Source organism: Scyliorhinus canicula, chromosome 9 (assembly GCF_902713615.1).
Source record: "Scyliorhinus canicula chromosome 9, sScyCan1.1, whole genome shotgun sequence".
Taxonomy (NCBI): domain Eukaryota; kingdom Metazoa; phylum Chordata; class Chondrichthyes; order Carcharhiniformes; family Scyliorhinidae; genus Scyliorhinus; species Scyliorhinus canicula.
The window spans coordinates 154869309-154884903 of NC_052154.1; the positions used below are offsets into that span (position 1 = coordinate 154869309).

Consider the following 15595-nt stretch of genomic DNA (forward strand, 5'->3'; position numbering starts at 1 on the left):
AACCTCCGACGACTGGAGAAGCGGCGCCAGTCGCGCGCAGTCGTCGCGGCGCCGGTCGGGGGCCGTTGGAACACAGAGCCGCCGTTTTGAACAATCCCGGCCATTGTCTCCCAAACAGAGAATCCAGCCCTTTATCTAGTCCAGGATACAACTGAGTGAATTGCCAGGCTACTTTAAAGGCCAGCTAAGAGTCACCCATGTTGTGTCAGAGTGGAGTCATATATCAGCCTGAAGTGACATAAGGGGTCTGGCTGGGTAAGGACAGGTTTCCAGTCCTAAAGGACAAGAATAAACCTGTGAAGTTTTGTGATAATTCGACAGCTTCATGGTCACTGACATAAACTCCAGCTTTTTAATTTTCAGATTATTTGAACCGAATGCAAATTCAAAAACTGCCATGGAAAGGTTTGAACTAATGTTCACAGATTGTTAGTCCAATAACGTAACCACTGCCACACTATATCTTTCTAACGGTGTGGGTTTGTCAGTGAGGGTTTAGAAGTTGATGCATTCAGGAATGGGTAACTAGATGGCAGCAGGGAGAGATGTGATGTTAGTTATGGTGCAAGGTGGTTTCAAGCCAACTGATCCTACAGTTCTATTTACACAGCAATTCATGTTCCAAACAAACCTGTATATTGCATCACAGTCAAAACCCTCCCACAACAATCATTAAAGGCAAATTCACCGGCATGTTTAGAGGTCAGTTGGGGGTTAGGCTGTTGTTAGTCAATACTATATGAATTCTCAATGGGCGTATGGCTGGTTGCGTGGAGCCACTCCTCACCTGGGCATCCAGGATTGGTCCGAAGGGCTTTCTTATAATAGGCCAAAGCACCTCTGTAATCTTTCTTGTTAAAAGAGATACAAGCTTTGCCTGTGGAGGGAAAATAAAAAGTCATTCAACAAGTCAGCAGGTTAACTTAGAGGGTGTTCAAACTGTAGCTTGTGATTCACTTGAGGCACAACAGTCCAGCCAGTCAAGGTCTACCAATTCAGCCTCATGTTTATTAATTTGCTCCACTTCGTGGGGAGCTTTAAGAGAAGACACCCTTAACAATATTGCTACATTGGCAGATAAATCCTGAATTAGATAAATCCTAAACCAGAACTGCAAGATCTCTTGGTACCTACAGCCATGCCTCCATTGATAGCATTCTCATCTCGAATCAGAAAGTTGCGGGTTCGATCCTGACTCCAGAGATTTGATCACAAAACCAAGGTCCATATTCCACAATCCATACCCACAACACTATTTATGCACTGCACTGTTAGAGGTGTTGTCTTTCAGGTTAATTATTGAACCGAGGGCCTATCTATTCTCTCAGATGTGTTATATTCCAGTGAATCCCCATTTTGCACACTAATAAATTAATTATGTTTAATTGTAATGAAGTGGACAAAAAATATCAACAACACTATTTGAAGAGGAGCAGGCATGTTCTGCCTGCTGCCCGGACCAGTATATATCCCTCAATTAACACCTAGAATAGATTGCCTGATTATTTACTCACTGCTGTCTGCAGGAGCTTACTGTGAGCAGATTGATTGCTGTACTTCCTACATTACAACAGTAATCATGTGTCAAAAGTACTTAATTAGTTCTGAAGCACTTTTAGGAAGTCCAGAGGATGCAATAGACACCATATCAATGCAAATTCTTTGCTTCACAGCTGGTGCTAACTAGTGAGGCCACAGTATTTACACGGTGGCCCCTCGATGTTCCATCAAACACACTTATGAAACTCACAAAGAACTTGGACATTCCCCCTAGTCTGACTGCTCAAAACCAATTTTACCTTTTTGTTCTGGGAGAAGGACCCGCCTCTTCTCTCAGCCAGAACCAAGCTCCCGTCGCAAATCTCGCTTTAAGAGAGCTCTTACCCAAGAGTGCAGGGATGTTATTCGGTGACTGATTCAGCACAAAGTTGAACTGTGCCTCAGCTTGGTCCATTTTGTCCCCCTCCAGCAGACAGAAGCAGGCTCTTCCCAGCAAGTGGTTCTAAAGACAGGCAGTGAGAACAAGATCAGGCAAAACACCCCTTGAGCAGAAACAGGTTATTCGGCCCAACATGTCCATGCCACTGTTCATGCTTCACATCATCTCGTCCCATCAGTGCATCCTTCCATTCTTTTCTTCCTCATGTGTTTATCTAGCTTGCACTTACATATATCTATGTTATTCACCATTACTGCTTATAGCAAGTTTCACATTCTCAACACTCTCTGGGTAAAGATGATTCTCCTGAGTTTCCTGTTATATTTATGAGTGATGATCTTATATTGATGGCCTCTGGTTCTGGTTTCTCCCACAAGTGGAAACATATTCTCGACTGAATCGCTTCATAATTTCAAAAACTACTCAGATGAGGAATTAGGACTGAACTTTAAGAATAAGTAACCAAAGAGAAAATGTGGAAAATCTCAGCAGGTCTGGCAGCATCTATAGGGAGAGAAAAGAGCTAACATTTTGAGTCCCGATGACCCTTTGTCAAAGCATCACAATGCTAAGGCCATGGTTTAGATTTTCCAATCAGTGTATTTTTCAAAACTTTAGCTCTTTTTCTCTCCCTACAAATGCTGCCAGACCTGCTGAGATTTTCCATCATTTTCTCTTTGGTTTCAGATTCCAGCATCCGCAGAAATTTGCTTTTATTTTTAAGAATAAAGGAGAAGTATTTCTCAACTTTGCTGTTGAGAAAGGAGGAGAAGCAGTTGGCTCATTCAAATGCAAATTAGAGAGATTTCAGAAAGTCATATTTTGGGATTCAGTCTCCAAGTAATTAAGACATGACGTGTGGTGCACATCAACATGCTTGGGAGGAACAGAGGATTTTGTACCTATGGTTCCCAAAGCTCTCCACCACTGGGGGATTTCCTCACCTCATGTCCGAGTCTGTTGTAGACTCATTACAAGGATGGTAGATGATGAGCTAGATGGTTCTTTTTTATCAAGTAATTCCAGTGTCCCTAGGACGTTCAGTTTTTTCCAGATTGATCTTTGTAAAACTGGGCCAGGTGAGGAGGAAAACTGTGGATTCCACTACTTGATCCAAGAGACGAGTTACTTGTTGAGACTGGAACATATTCAGCTATTTTGTAAGCAGAAGGCTTAGGTTGACCAGGTATCGTAAAGACTGTTGAATTGATTTGTATCACAATGCTTTGGTTTAGTTTTTCCAATGAGTGTATTTTTAAACACTTAACATTTAACTGTTTTCAATAAACTGGCACTGCTGGTGTCAAGATATCAAAAGTGTAGTAAGAAGTGTTTATATATACAGATCAATGACACAGCGTGTTACTGTACTAATCTGATGCAGTGTGAAATAAGCAGGGTAAAAGTCGACAACTGGAAATTTGAAAGCTTTTTTTTAGCCTTTGGACTTAAGGGACTAAGCTAGATGATGGGCGAAATGGGGAAAGGGCAAGGGATGGGAGTTGGCAGAGAGTATCTTCAGAGAGAGGACACAGGGCCGATGGACAGTGTCGCTGGCTTTATAGTATCTCATGGTGTTGCACTTTGCCATACCATACCACACCACACTGTTCCTCGCGATACACCTGACTTCATCATAACATGCCACACCATCCCTCACATCACATCTGTTGTAATCTTACCTGGTCGTACATAATGATTTTGTCGGCCATGGTATACAGCAAGGTGGCCTGCGTGATGAGCTCTTTCTTCGCATCTTTGTTCTTTTCTTTCCGAGCCTGCTGTACATAGTAAGCGGCAAGAGTGTCCAGACATGTCATCTGGTCTTTCTCATGATCTCGATAATCCAGGTTTCCATCGATACGAGCGGCTTCCAGCAGCTTGACAAAATCTTCTGTCTTTCCTTGCTTGAAGTATTCGAGCTTTAAAATATGAAAGGTTTTGTTTTGTTTTGAGAGAATAAAAATTAATCTTAAACATCCTGAGATTGGGTGATAAGATTTCCTCCAATTCAACACACTTTTAGTTTTTTTTTAAACCAATAATCTTTAGCCTTCTGGAAGGTCATAATAATGACATAATGATAGATTCCCCTATCTAACACAGGAGCAGGAACAGGCCACTCAGTTCCTCAAGTCTCAGCCATTCAATGAGCTCATGGCTTATCCACATTCCCTCCATCCACCTGCCTTCCTAATTCTTAACACCCTTGGCTAGCATAAAAATCTACTGACCTCAGATTTTAAATTAAAAACTGAGCTAGCATTTGCTGCTTTTTTGTGAAATAGAGTGCCACATTTCTACCAGCCTTGCATGAAGAAGTGTATCTGAACTTCTCTCTTGAATGACCTGGCTCTAATTGTAAGGCGAAATCCCCTTTTATCTTAAGACTTCCGCCATCAACCAAAAATATTTAACTTTAAGGATCTCCTCAAGCAATTTATTTATACATGACCTACCCATCACAAATCCATGTCACATCATCATTCTCTCCCCGATGACTGATTCAAATAATGTCCCCATAAATGACAATAAACAGGCAGGTGCCTGCACTGCCTGCCCAGTGCAGCTCCAACAACACTCAAGGGGCTCAACACCATAGAAGATCAAGCAATTTGCTTGATCGGCACCCCATCCACCACTTTAATATTCACTCCCTCTAAAACCGCTGCACAACAGCAGCAGCGAGATGCGCTGCAGCCATGTGCCAAAGCTCCTTTGACAACTCTTTCAAAAACCACTCAAAAGGACAAGGGCAGCAGATGTATTGGTACACCATCATCTACAAGTTCCATTTCAAGTCAGACATCATCCTGACAACGAACTATATTGCCATTCCTTCAATGTCGCTAGGTTAGAACCTTGGAACTGCCTCCCTAACAGCTCTATGAATGTACCTACACCACCTGTACTGCAGCGGTTCAAGAAGGTGGCTCAATATCATCTGTTAAAGAGCAATAAGGAATGGGCAATAAATGCTGGCTTTGCTAGCAATATTCACGTCCAAGAATTTAAAAAGCTACAGCAGTACAAAATGGTAATAAATACCTCAGAGCCCATTGAATATCACTTATTAATGATCTTCAGAATTAAAAAGCAGAGGACATTCCACCCATCATGCCTATGCTAACTTTTTCAAAGAGCTAACCAATTAGCCCCACTCTTCCCCCATAACCCTTCAAATATATTTATTTTTCAAGTATTTATCCAATTGTCTTCTGAACATTACTATTGAGCCTGCTTTTACCACCTTCCAGTCAGGGCATTCCAGATCACAATTCACTACAGAATAAAATGTCTTCACATTTTGGCTTGGCTTTTTTTGCCAATTAGCTTAAATGTGTGTCCTCTGGTTATGGAACCCCTGCCATTGGAAACAGTTCCGTTTTATTTACTCTATCAAAGCCCCTCACTGATTCGAACACCTCTATTATATCTCCTATTAACCTTCTCTGTTCTAAAAAGAAAATCCCAGTTCTCCAGTCTCTTCACAGAACTGAAATCACTCATCCTTATTGCTATTCTAGTAAATCATCTTTGCACCATCTTCAAAGGCCTTGACACCCTTCCTAAAATACAGGCCAGAAGTGAACACAATTCTCCAGCTGGGCCCAATCTGTATTTCATAAAGGTCCTTATATACCTTTAATAAAAGTATTACTTACTTAATTTTGTACCCTACACACCTAATAAACCTAAGATACCTGTAGGTAAGAAAGATGTCCTGCTTCAAAAATTTGTGAAAATATATCCCCAGGTCTCTCAATTCTTACACTCTTATAAATTGGACCATTTAGCTTATATTCCCACCATTTTCCCCATCAAAATGTATCCTCGATCTTAAATTTCAGCTGCCATGTGGCTACCTATTTCACCCATTGTCCTTCAGAAGCCTGTCACTATTTCCAAGCTTTGTATCATCTGCAAACTTTGAAAATATGTCCTGTACATCCAAGTCCATGACATCAATGTATATCTAAAAGATCAGTGGCCACTCAGGGTTGCTTCATTCCAGTCCGGAAATCAACCATTCACCATTATTCTCTGATTTCTGCCGTTGTCAATTTTGTCAACAATGCTGTCACTGTTTATTTGATTGTAAATTAATTTAATTTTGTTAAAAAGTCTATTATGTGGTGCTTTATTAAATGCCTTTTGAAATTCCACACAACACCACCAGACATACACCCCTCATGCACCCTCCCCATTACTTCATCAGAGAATTCAATCAAGTCAATCTGAGATGTTTTGGATTGACCACATCCACTATCATTTATTAACAAAAATATTCTTCCAAGTGACAATTAATTTGTCTTCCTAGAAGTTTCCCCACCGGTTCACTGGCCTGTAATCAACAGGTTTATCTCTTTTAAAAAAAAAACCAAATGCCAGATATTTATAACCCTCCAGTCCTTTAGCACCAATCCCATATCCAAGGCAGATTGAAAGTTTGTGGCTAGAGCCTCTGCAAATTCCATCCTTAATTCCCTCGGTCACCTCAAGAGGCATTCCATCTGGACCAGGTGACTTTTCTACTCTGAGTGCTGCCAGCCTTTCAGGTACCTCCACTTTATCTCATTTTCTCCTCTCCAGTTGAGAGTCAGACTATAATCATCCTGCTTTACACTTCTTTAAGAAATAGTGAAATACAAACCGCCAAGGCCATCCATATGTGAAGCTGGGTGTGTTCTTGTTTGAGGATACTGATGACTTCATCTCCCTCCGGCAGCTGATCAAAGTCAAGTTCAATGACCTAAACAAAAAACAACGAAATGTAGATTAGCTGTGATTATCTACCATTCCTTTACAAGATGTGGAGATGCCGGCGTTGGACTGGGGTGAGCACAGTAAGAAGTCTTACAACACCAGGTTACAGTCTTACAACACCAGGTTAAAGTCCAACATGTTTGTTTCAAACACTAGCTTTCGGAGCACTGCTCAGGTGAGGAAGGAGCAGTGCTCCAAAAGCTAGTGTTTGAAACAAACATGTTGGACTTTAACCTGGTGTTGTAAGACTTCTTATTGTATTCCTTTACAAGCCATCAATTTGGGTATTAGTGCCATAGTATTTACATTACTGGATCAGTAATGGAGAGGTCTGGACTCATGACCAGAAGACATGAGTTTAAAGCCACTCTGGCAGATCAAAACTTTAAATTAAATTAAATATGGAAGATAATGCTACTATCAGTAATGGTGATGGTGAAACCCATCTGGTTCATGGAGGTTAAATAAATCTATTGTCCTTACCCACTATGGCCTATATGTTGCTCCATACCAACAGCAATGTGGTTGACTCTTAACTGTCCACTAAAATGGCCCAACAAATGACTCAATTGTGTTCAAGACAGTTCACTACCACCTTAAGGGCAATTAGTGATGGGCAATAAATGTCGACTTTACCAACAACATAAGAGATAGAAAATATGAGTAGGCCCTTCGAGCCTGCTCCACCATTCATTATTATGGCTGATCATCAACCCAGTAACCTGTACCCGCTTTTCCTCCATATCCATTGATCATTTTTGCTCCAAGTGCTACATCTAACTCTTTCTTGAAAAAGTACAGTGTTTTGGCATCAACTACTTTCTGTGGTAGAGAATTCCACAGGCTCACCGCTCTCTGGATGAAGACATTTCTCCTCATCTCAGCTCTAAATTGTTTGCCCTGTATCCTTAAACTGTAACCCCTGGCTCTGGACACCCTTCCTGTATGTACCCTATCTAGTCCTGTTAGAATTTTATAGGTTTCTATGAGACCACCCCCCCTCCCCGGCCCCCCCCAAACTTCTAAAGTCCAGCGAATATATTCCTAACTGACAGTCTCTCATCATACGTCAGTACTGCTATCCCAGGAATTAGTCTAGTAAACCTTCACTGCACTCTCTCGAAAGCAAGAGTCAAATAAGGAGACCAAAACTGCACATAATATTCCAGTTGTGGTCTCACCAAGGCCCTGTATAATTGCAGCAAGACATCCTTGCTCCTGTACTCAAATCCTCTCGTGGTGAAGGCTAGCATGCCATTTGCCGCCTTTACTGCCTGTTGCTCCTGCAGGCACATCCTATGAATGAATTTTAAAACTAATAATAATCTTTCTTAGTGTCACAAGTAGACTTACATTAACACTGCAATGATGTTACTGTGAACCACTTAATTCTGCTAACAGAGATATTGCTCAAATAAAATGACTGCCATCTACATTTTAAGAAAAATGTTCTATTAATTAAATCGAGATAAAATGAGAATATCTGAAATAGATACAGAAAATGGTGAGAGTTTTACAGTGCTGTTCTCTGTAAGCATAAAAGGCTAACAGTTTCAGGTGGGTACTTTTGATTCACAATCATTTGTATATAGGGTACCTTTGTTAAAGAGAGACATCCCAAAGCAAAAAACTGACAATTCAAAGGTTAGGAGGTAGCAAACAAATTAGTGAGAGCAAACAACAACATGCATTTATATAGCATCTTTAACATAGTAAAACTAACAAGGCTCTTCAAGGAAACAAAATTTGACCAAGCCACATAAAGAGCTATTAGGACAGGTGACCAAAACCTAGGCTAAGGAGGAATGTTTTAAGTAGCGCTTAAAAAAAAAAGAGAACCAGAAAGTCAAGGAAATCCAGAGCTTAGGCCCCAGGTACCTGAGGGTATGACATAAGAACTAGGAGCAGGAGTAGGCCATCTGGCCCCATTCAATGAGATCATGGCTGATCTTTTGTGGACTCAGCTCCACTTTCCGGCCCGAACACCATAACCCTTAATCCCTTTATTCTTCAAAAAACTATCTATCTTTACCTTAAAAACATGTAATGAAGGAGCCTCAACTGCTTCACTGGGCAAGGAATTCCATAGATTCACAACCCTTTGGGTGAAGAAGTTCCTCCTAAACTCAGTCCTAAATCTACTTCCCCTTATTTTGAGGCTATGTCCCCTAGTTCTGCTTTCACCCGCCAGTGGAAACAACCTGCCCGCATCTATCCTATCTATTCCCTTCATAATTTTAAATGTTTCTATAAGATCCCCCCTCATCCTTCTAAATTCCAACGAGTACAGTCCCAGTCTACTCAACCTCTCCTCATAATCCAACCCCTTCAGCTCTGGGATTAACCTAGTGAATCTCCTCTGCACACCCTCCAGTGCCAGTATGTCCTTTCTCGAGTAAGGAGACCAAAACTGAACACCAATAGTGGAGTGGGGTGAAGCCATGGAAGGATTTTAAAACAAGGATGAGAATTTTAATAATCGACATACTGCCAGACAGAGAGCCAATGTAGTCAGGGAAAACTGTGTTGACTGGTCAACGCATACATACCAACTCATGCAGATTTATTGCGGAAGATGCAATTTTTCACGTAAAATTAAGCCTCACTTATAATCTCAAAGTAGAACACCTAGATCTCAGGATGTCTGTTTCACATGAAGTATTTGGTCCAGTACTGCCCCCCACCCCCCCCCCCCACCCACCCACCCACCCAAATCAGCACACATCGCACTTCACATGGGCTTGCTTTACCATCACTTTAGTCTTACTGGTAAGGAAAACAAAATAGACACCAATCAGCAGAATCTGGCAACCCTGCATGTGGGTAACAGTCAACAAAATGTTCCATGGGCAGCAGGTTGCCCACCGCTGTTTTGAAGTGCATCAATTACGTAGGATATAGCAGCCAACTAGCATATTGCAAGGCCCTCCGTGTCCAATCGTTGAACATCAAGATAGTCACAGCCAATTGGCACACACGAGACCCCAGAACCTATTGATGCATTGCAAGTTGCCACCGCCAATCGGTACACTGTAGGTTCCCGCAGCTAAACGGTACATGGGAAGACCCCGCACACAGGGCACAATATGTCCCACTCCTGAAGAATGTGGGACACATGCTTGGGGGAACGAGGGGCAGATGGGGGGGGGGGGGGGGGAGAGGCGCAGACTGGGGGGGGGGGAAGAATGGCCGTAGACGGGGGTGGGGTGGGGGGGGGGGGGGAGTGGGTGCGGGGGGGGGGGGGAGTGGGCGCAGACGGGGGAGTGGGCGCAGACGGGGGGAGTGGGCGCAGACGGGGGGAGTGGGCATAGAGGGGGAGTGGGCAAAGACGAGGGAGTGGGTACAGACGAGGGAGTGGGCACAGACAGGGGGAGTGGGCACAAATGGGGTGGGCACAGACAGCACATGGGCACAAACAGGGGGAGTGGGTACAGACGGGGGAGTGGGCACAAACGGGGGTGGGCACAGATGGAGTGGGCACAGACAGCGCATGGGCACAAACAGGGGGAGTGGGAACAGGCGGGGGTGGAGTGGGCACAGCCGAGGGGGTGGGCAGACAGGGGGTGTGGGCACAGACGGGGGGAGTGGGCACAGACGGGGGGAGCGGGCACAGATGGGGGGAGAGGGCACAGACGGGGGAGTGGGCACAGACGGGGGAGTGGGCACAGACGGGGGAGTGGGCACAGACGGGGGGAGTGGGCACAGACGGGGGGGGGAGTGGGCACAGACGGGGGAGTGGGCACAGACGGGGGGGTGGGCACAGACGGGGGGTGGGCACAGACGGGGGGGTGGGCACAGACAGGGGGGGTGGGCACAGACAGGGGGTGGGCACAGACAGGGGGTGGGCACAGACGGGGAGTGGGCACAGACGGGGAGTGGGCACAGACGGGGAGTGGGCACAGACAGGGGGAGTGGGCACAGACAGGGGGAGTGGGCACAGGCAGGGGGAGTGGGCACAGGCAGGGGGAGTGGGCACAGGCAGGGGGAGTGGGCACAGGCAGGGGGAGTGGGCACAGGCAGGGGGAGTGGGCACAGACAGGGGGAGTGGGCACAGACAGGGGGAGTGGGCACAGACAAGGGGAGTGGGCACAGACAGGGGGAGTGGGCACAGGCAGGGAGAGTGGGCACAGGCAGGGGGAGTGGGCACAGATGGGGGTGGAGAGGGCACAGACGGGGGGAGTGGGCACAAAGGTGGGGGGAGTGGGCACAAAGGTGGGGGGAGTGGGCACAGACAGGGGGGGGAGTGGGCACAAAGGTGGGTGGAGTGGGCACAAAGGTGGGTGGAGTGGGCACAAAGGTGGGTGGAGTGGGCACAGCCCGGGGGGGGAGTGGGCACAGCCCGGGGGGGAGGGGGGGGGGGGAGTGGGCACAGACGGGGGCGATGTCCCTCACCCCCGGACACAGCCCCCTCCCCTAACAGGGGGTGCTCGGGCACACTGTGGACAGACGGGAAGACGCCGCCTGATTCCCGGACTTGCCCCCACCCGGCGCCGCGGTTGATTTGAGCCCGAGCCGGAGGCCGCGGCTGTTTCCCCAAGCACCCGGCTCTGGCGGCCCCAGCTCGCGGGCTGACATCTCCCACCCCGCCGCCTCCTCGGGCCCAGAGCCTCGTCCCCTCCGGCCCCTCATCCTCACCTCATCCGTGTCCCGGAGCGGGATCTCGATGGATCCGCGCGACAACATCGCGGCCTGGCTGACCCCGGAGCCAGGCCCGGAGTCTACTTCCGGGGCACGGGTCTGGCACCGGAAAGCGGCAGGAGTGGGTCACCCAGTCAGAGCTGGATAGAGAGATGGTGGCTGGATGGATGGAGAGATATATTGGCATGGGAGAGGGAGAGAGACATTGGCATCCAGTGAGATAAAGACCATGTCACCCAGTAGGAAAGAGAGAGAGACTTTTGTACTGTTGACCATTCGGCCCCTCGAGCTGGTTCCATGATTCAGTAAGCCCTGATCTTAGCCTCAGCTCTTACCCTTAGCCCTCCTGTACCCCCTATCCCCTGACTTCCATAATTCAAAAAATCTGTGCATTTTAGTTTCGAATATATTCAATGGTCCAACCTCCACAGCTCTCTGAAATATAGAATTTGAAAGATTCTTCTCAACACCAATGCATATGGGCTCCAAACTGCTCAAAAGCCAACCTCTTCATCCCTGGAATCTATTTTGTGAACCTTCTCTAAACTGCCTCCGATGCAAGTATCTACCTTCTTAAATAAGGAGACCAAAACTGTAAGTTATATTCTAGGTGTGGGCTCACCAACACCCTGCATAACAAGAGATCCCTACTTTTATATTCCACCCGCTTGCAATAAAGGCCTACATTCTATTTCCCCAACAAAAACAAAAAATGCTAGACAATCTCAGTAGGTCTGACAGCATCTGTGGAGAGAGAAGGGAGCTAAAGTTTTGAGTCTGAATGACTCTTTGTCAAAGCTATTTGCCTCCCTAAATGACTAGACCTCCAAACTAACGTTTTGTGTTTCACGTACAAAGTGCAGGCTGTTTTTATCGACATAGCATCCGAGGTATGTTACCTCACCCGCCTGAATCACGCTCGAGGCAGATGCCTGTCACGGGGAATCGCCGTAGCATTTCCTCTAAGGTTGCCAGGTGTTCTTTTTTGGTGACTCCTGTGATTAACACATCCCTTGCAGCCCTTGAAGGGCTGGAAATATGCGTGGGAAAAAGGTGCACGCTGACGAGACTCCGAAAAGCAGGCAGTTGTATTCCGATAACCCTTTTTGGATGTTGATGGTGGCATATTCTCTGGATGCCGTATTGAGCTACAGCTGGAAGTATGTATGGCTCGTGTCTAGCTTGGTAAATGTAAGGCCTCCAGTTAATTTGCATAGAGGTCTTTGATATGGGCATGAGGTACCAGTCAAGGTGGGAAGCTCTGTTGTCAGTTAATTTATAGTCTCTGCAAAGGCAGACCGACTTGTCTACTGGGACTACTAGCGTACTCCATTATGCAAATTGTACAGGATGTGTGATGCCAAAGTTCTCCAACCGGCAAAGTTCGGTGGGAAAGGCTCTGAAGTACTTAGGTAGGGCCTCCAGGTCTATGTATATTTTTGCCGAGGCCTTCCTGAAATACCTTGGGATATTTCCCAACGTCATAAAGGCCAATGGTTTGCATTTTGAAAGATTTCTGTTCCTATTGGATTTTTGCAGCCAATCTCTGCCCAGGAGACTGGGCGCTGCCCATGTGTGACCGGGGTCATGGTAGTTCCTACGATTCCCAGAGGCTGTCCTGTGTATGTGGCCGGCCTGGCCCAGGGTCATGATGCCCGGTCAGAGGGCGGTATGTTGGCACAATGATTAGCACTGCTGCCTCACAGTGCCAGAGACCTGGGTTCAATTCCAATTTTGGGAGACTGTGTGTGGAGTTTGCACATTCCCCCCCATTCTGCATGGGATTCCTCCAGGTGCTCCGGTTTCCTCCCACAGTCCAAAGGTGTGCAGGTTAAATGCATTGGGTCTTTGTATCCAAAAAGGGTAGATGGAGTTACGGAGATAGGATGAAATCGTGTGCCTAAGTAGGATGCTCCTTTGGATGGTCAGTGCAGACCTGATGGGTCAAATGGTCTCCTTCTGCAGTGTAGGGATACTATGATTCAATGAGGTGCCTGAAGGCCTGTTCCATTGTAATGGAGACACTGGATCCTATGTCCACTTCCATTTTCAAGGGGTGACCATTGACCCGGAGTTTAATTTCGATTGGGGCAACTTTGGAGGTTGTGCTTGGGCCGGTGAACTTACAAGGCCCAGGCCTGAGGTGGCTTTGGCTTCCGGCCTGGGTGATATGCATACGGACGATTCTGGCGCCTTGCGTTGGGTGTATCCTTCGGCCGTTTGCGACTGCTCCCCAAAGTTCTGTGGGGAAGCTTCCCTAAGAGGGTCGACATAAATGGATCCTTCTCTGGCTGGCAAATTGTAACTAGAGGGATGCCGCAGGGGTCAGTCCTTGGATCTCAACTGTTCACAGTCTATATAAATGATCTGCTAGCAGGGACAGAATATCGTTTTTATTGTGGATGATACTAAAATAGGTGGGAAAGCAGGCAGTGAAGAGGAGATAACTTATTTACGGACAGAGATAGATAGATTAGGAGATTGGGTAAAAATGTGACAGATGGGGTTTAATGTAGATAAGTGTGAGATTATTTTGCCGAAAAAATAGTAATGCAAATTATTATCTTCTTGGAAAGCAGATTCAAAATGCATCCGGGCAGAGGGATCTGGGTGTCTTGGTTCATAAATTGCAGAAATGATTTTCACTGTGGCAATTTCAAGACAAATGCCAGGAGCAGTATTAACCACTCTATATGGCCTTCATTGATCTGACCAAGGCTTTTGACTCAGTCAATCTGGAAGTGCTAAGAAAGACCTTGTCAAAGGCTGTCTCTCCAGCATAATTCATCAACATCCTCTGACTCTTCCACGACAAGATCCTGACACCAAGATCCTCGAGTACAAGGCAGTTGTCCTCCCAACTTTTCTACATGGCTCAGAAATATGGACTACATCCAGACCCCACCTCAAAGTCCTGGACTTCCCAACACTTACCTACCTGTTTCCCATATCCCTTTAACCTATTTATTATCAGAAATATATCTGCCTCCTTCTTGAAACCATTTAATGACTCAGATTCCACCGCACTATGGGGCAGCGAGTTCCACAAATTCACCTCCCTCCGCGAGTAGTTCCTCCTTATCTGTTTTAAATCTATCACTTCTCAACCAATATCTTGTTCCAGACTGTCCTACAAGGGGGAACATTTGATCTACGTTTACAAGTCCCAAAATGAGGATTCGGGTAATGATCTTTTTAATAATAATAATCTTTATTATTGTCACAAGTAGGCTTACATTAACACTGCAATGAAAATCACCTAGTCCCACACTCTGGCGCCTGTTCGGGTACACTGAGGGAGAATTCAGAATGTCCAATTCACCTAACAGTACATCTTTCGGGACTTGTGGGAGGAAACCGGAGCACCCAGAGGAAACCCACGCAGACACAGGGAGAACATGCAAACTCCACACAGACAGTGACCCAAGCGGGAATCAAACCTGGGACCCTGGCACCGTGAAGCAACAGTGCTAACCACTATGCTACCATGCCGCCCTTCCTGGCAATGGAGAGTAGGGAGATTCCTCGGTAGTTCCCACAGTCAGTTACGTCTTCTTTCTTGAAGATGGTGGCGAAGACAGCATCCTGAGGTCGTCAGGAGTTTCTTCTCTGTCCCAAATTTTCAGGAACAGCTGATGGAGATGATGGGTGATCTCTTCTCGAAGTTTGAAAATCTCTGCTGGAATCCCGTCCACTCCTGTGCCTTTTCCATTCTTTGCGTGTTTAATGGAAGATTTGACTTTGTTTACGCTTGTTGGGAGTTTAAGATCATCTTTCATTTGCGGGGATTTCTTCAAACACATCCTCATCTATGATTGTATCACGATTTAGGAGTTCTTTGATGTGTTCTCAAAAGATGATATTTTCTCTGTCTCTCAAGAAAGTTTCATCCTTACTCTGTACCAGTTTGAGGCCAAGGGTGTTAGGTCTATATATTGCCTTGGTGGAACTGAAGAAGCCCTGGGTATCATGTTTGTCGGTGAGGACTTGCAGCCCCTTAGCTTTCACAGTCCACCATTGGTTCTTGATTTCTTAGTTCTTCTTCGTACCTCCGCCTTGGCTGATTGATGAGCTTTCCTCTTTGCCTTGCTGGTGATGTAATTTTTCCAGGCATGGATAACTTTCCTCTTCCTGTTAATGAGGTCTTGGATGGTATGGTCATTCTCTTCTAACCAATTGAGATGATGCCTGTCATCAGCTCTTTCCGGTTTACCTCCAATCGATTAGAATGAACATTTTGGAGAAGACATT

General features: G+C 45.8%; 2 protein-coding genes across 2 annotated transcripts in view; one reads left to right on the plus strand and one right to left on the minus strand.

Annotated features, from left to right (window-relative positions):
- ctr9 (CTR9 homolog, Paf1/RNA polymerase II complex component) overlaps positions 1-11464 on the minus strand; it is a 74019-nt gene extending 62555 nt beyond the window's left edge. Inside the window, exons 1-5 of the mRNA XM_038807985.1 lie at positions 11342-11464; positions 6594-6692; positions 3622-3861; positions 1885-2002; positions 788-877 (exon numbers count right to left, since the gene is read on the minus strand). Coding sequence (XP_038663913.1) covers positions 788-877; positions 1885-2002; positions 3622-3861; positions 6594-6692; positions 11342-11389 — 595 coding nt within the window. The 5' untranslated portion in view covers positions 11390-11464. The remainder of the gene's footprint in view (positions 1-787; positions 878-1884; positions 2003-3621; positions 3862-6593; positions 6693-11341) is intronic.
- A 6-nt stretch (positions 11465-11470) lies between these two features.
- LOC119970947 (inositol 1,4,5-triphosphate receptor associated 2-like) overlaps positions 11471-15595 on the plus strand; it is a 163960-nt gene continuing 159835 nt past the window's right edge. Inside the window, exon 1 of the mRNA XM_038806058.1 lies at positions 11471-11938. Coding sequence (XP_038661986.1) covers positions 11900-11938 — 39 coding nt within the window. The 5' untranslated portion in view covers positions 11471-11899. The remainder of the gene's footprint in view (positions 11939-15595) is intronic.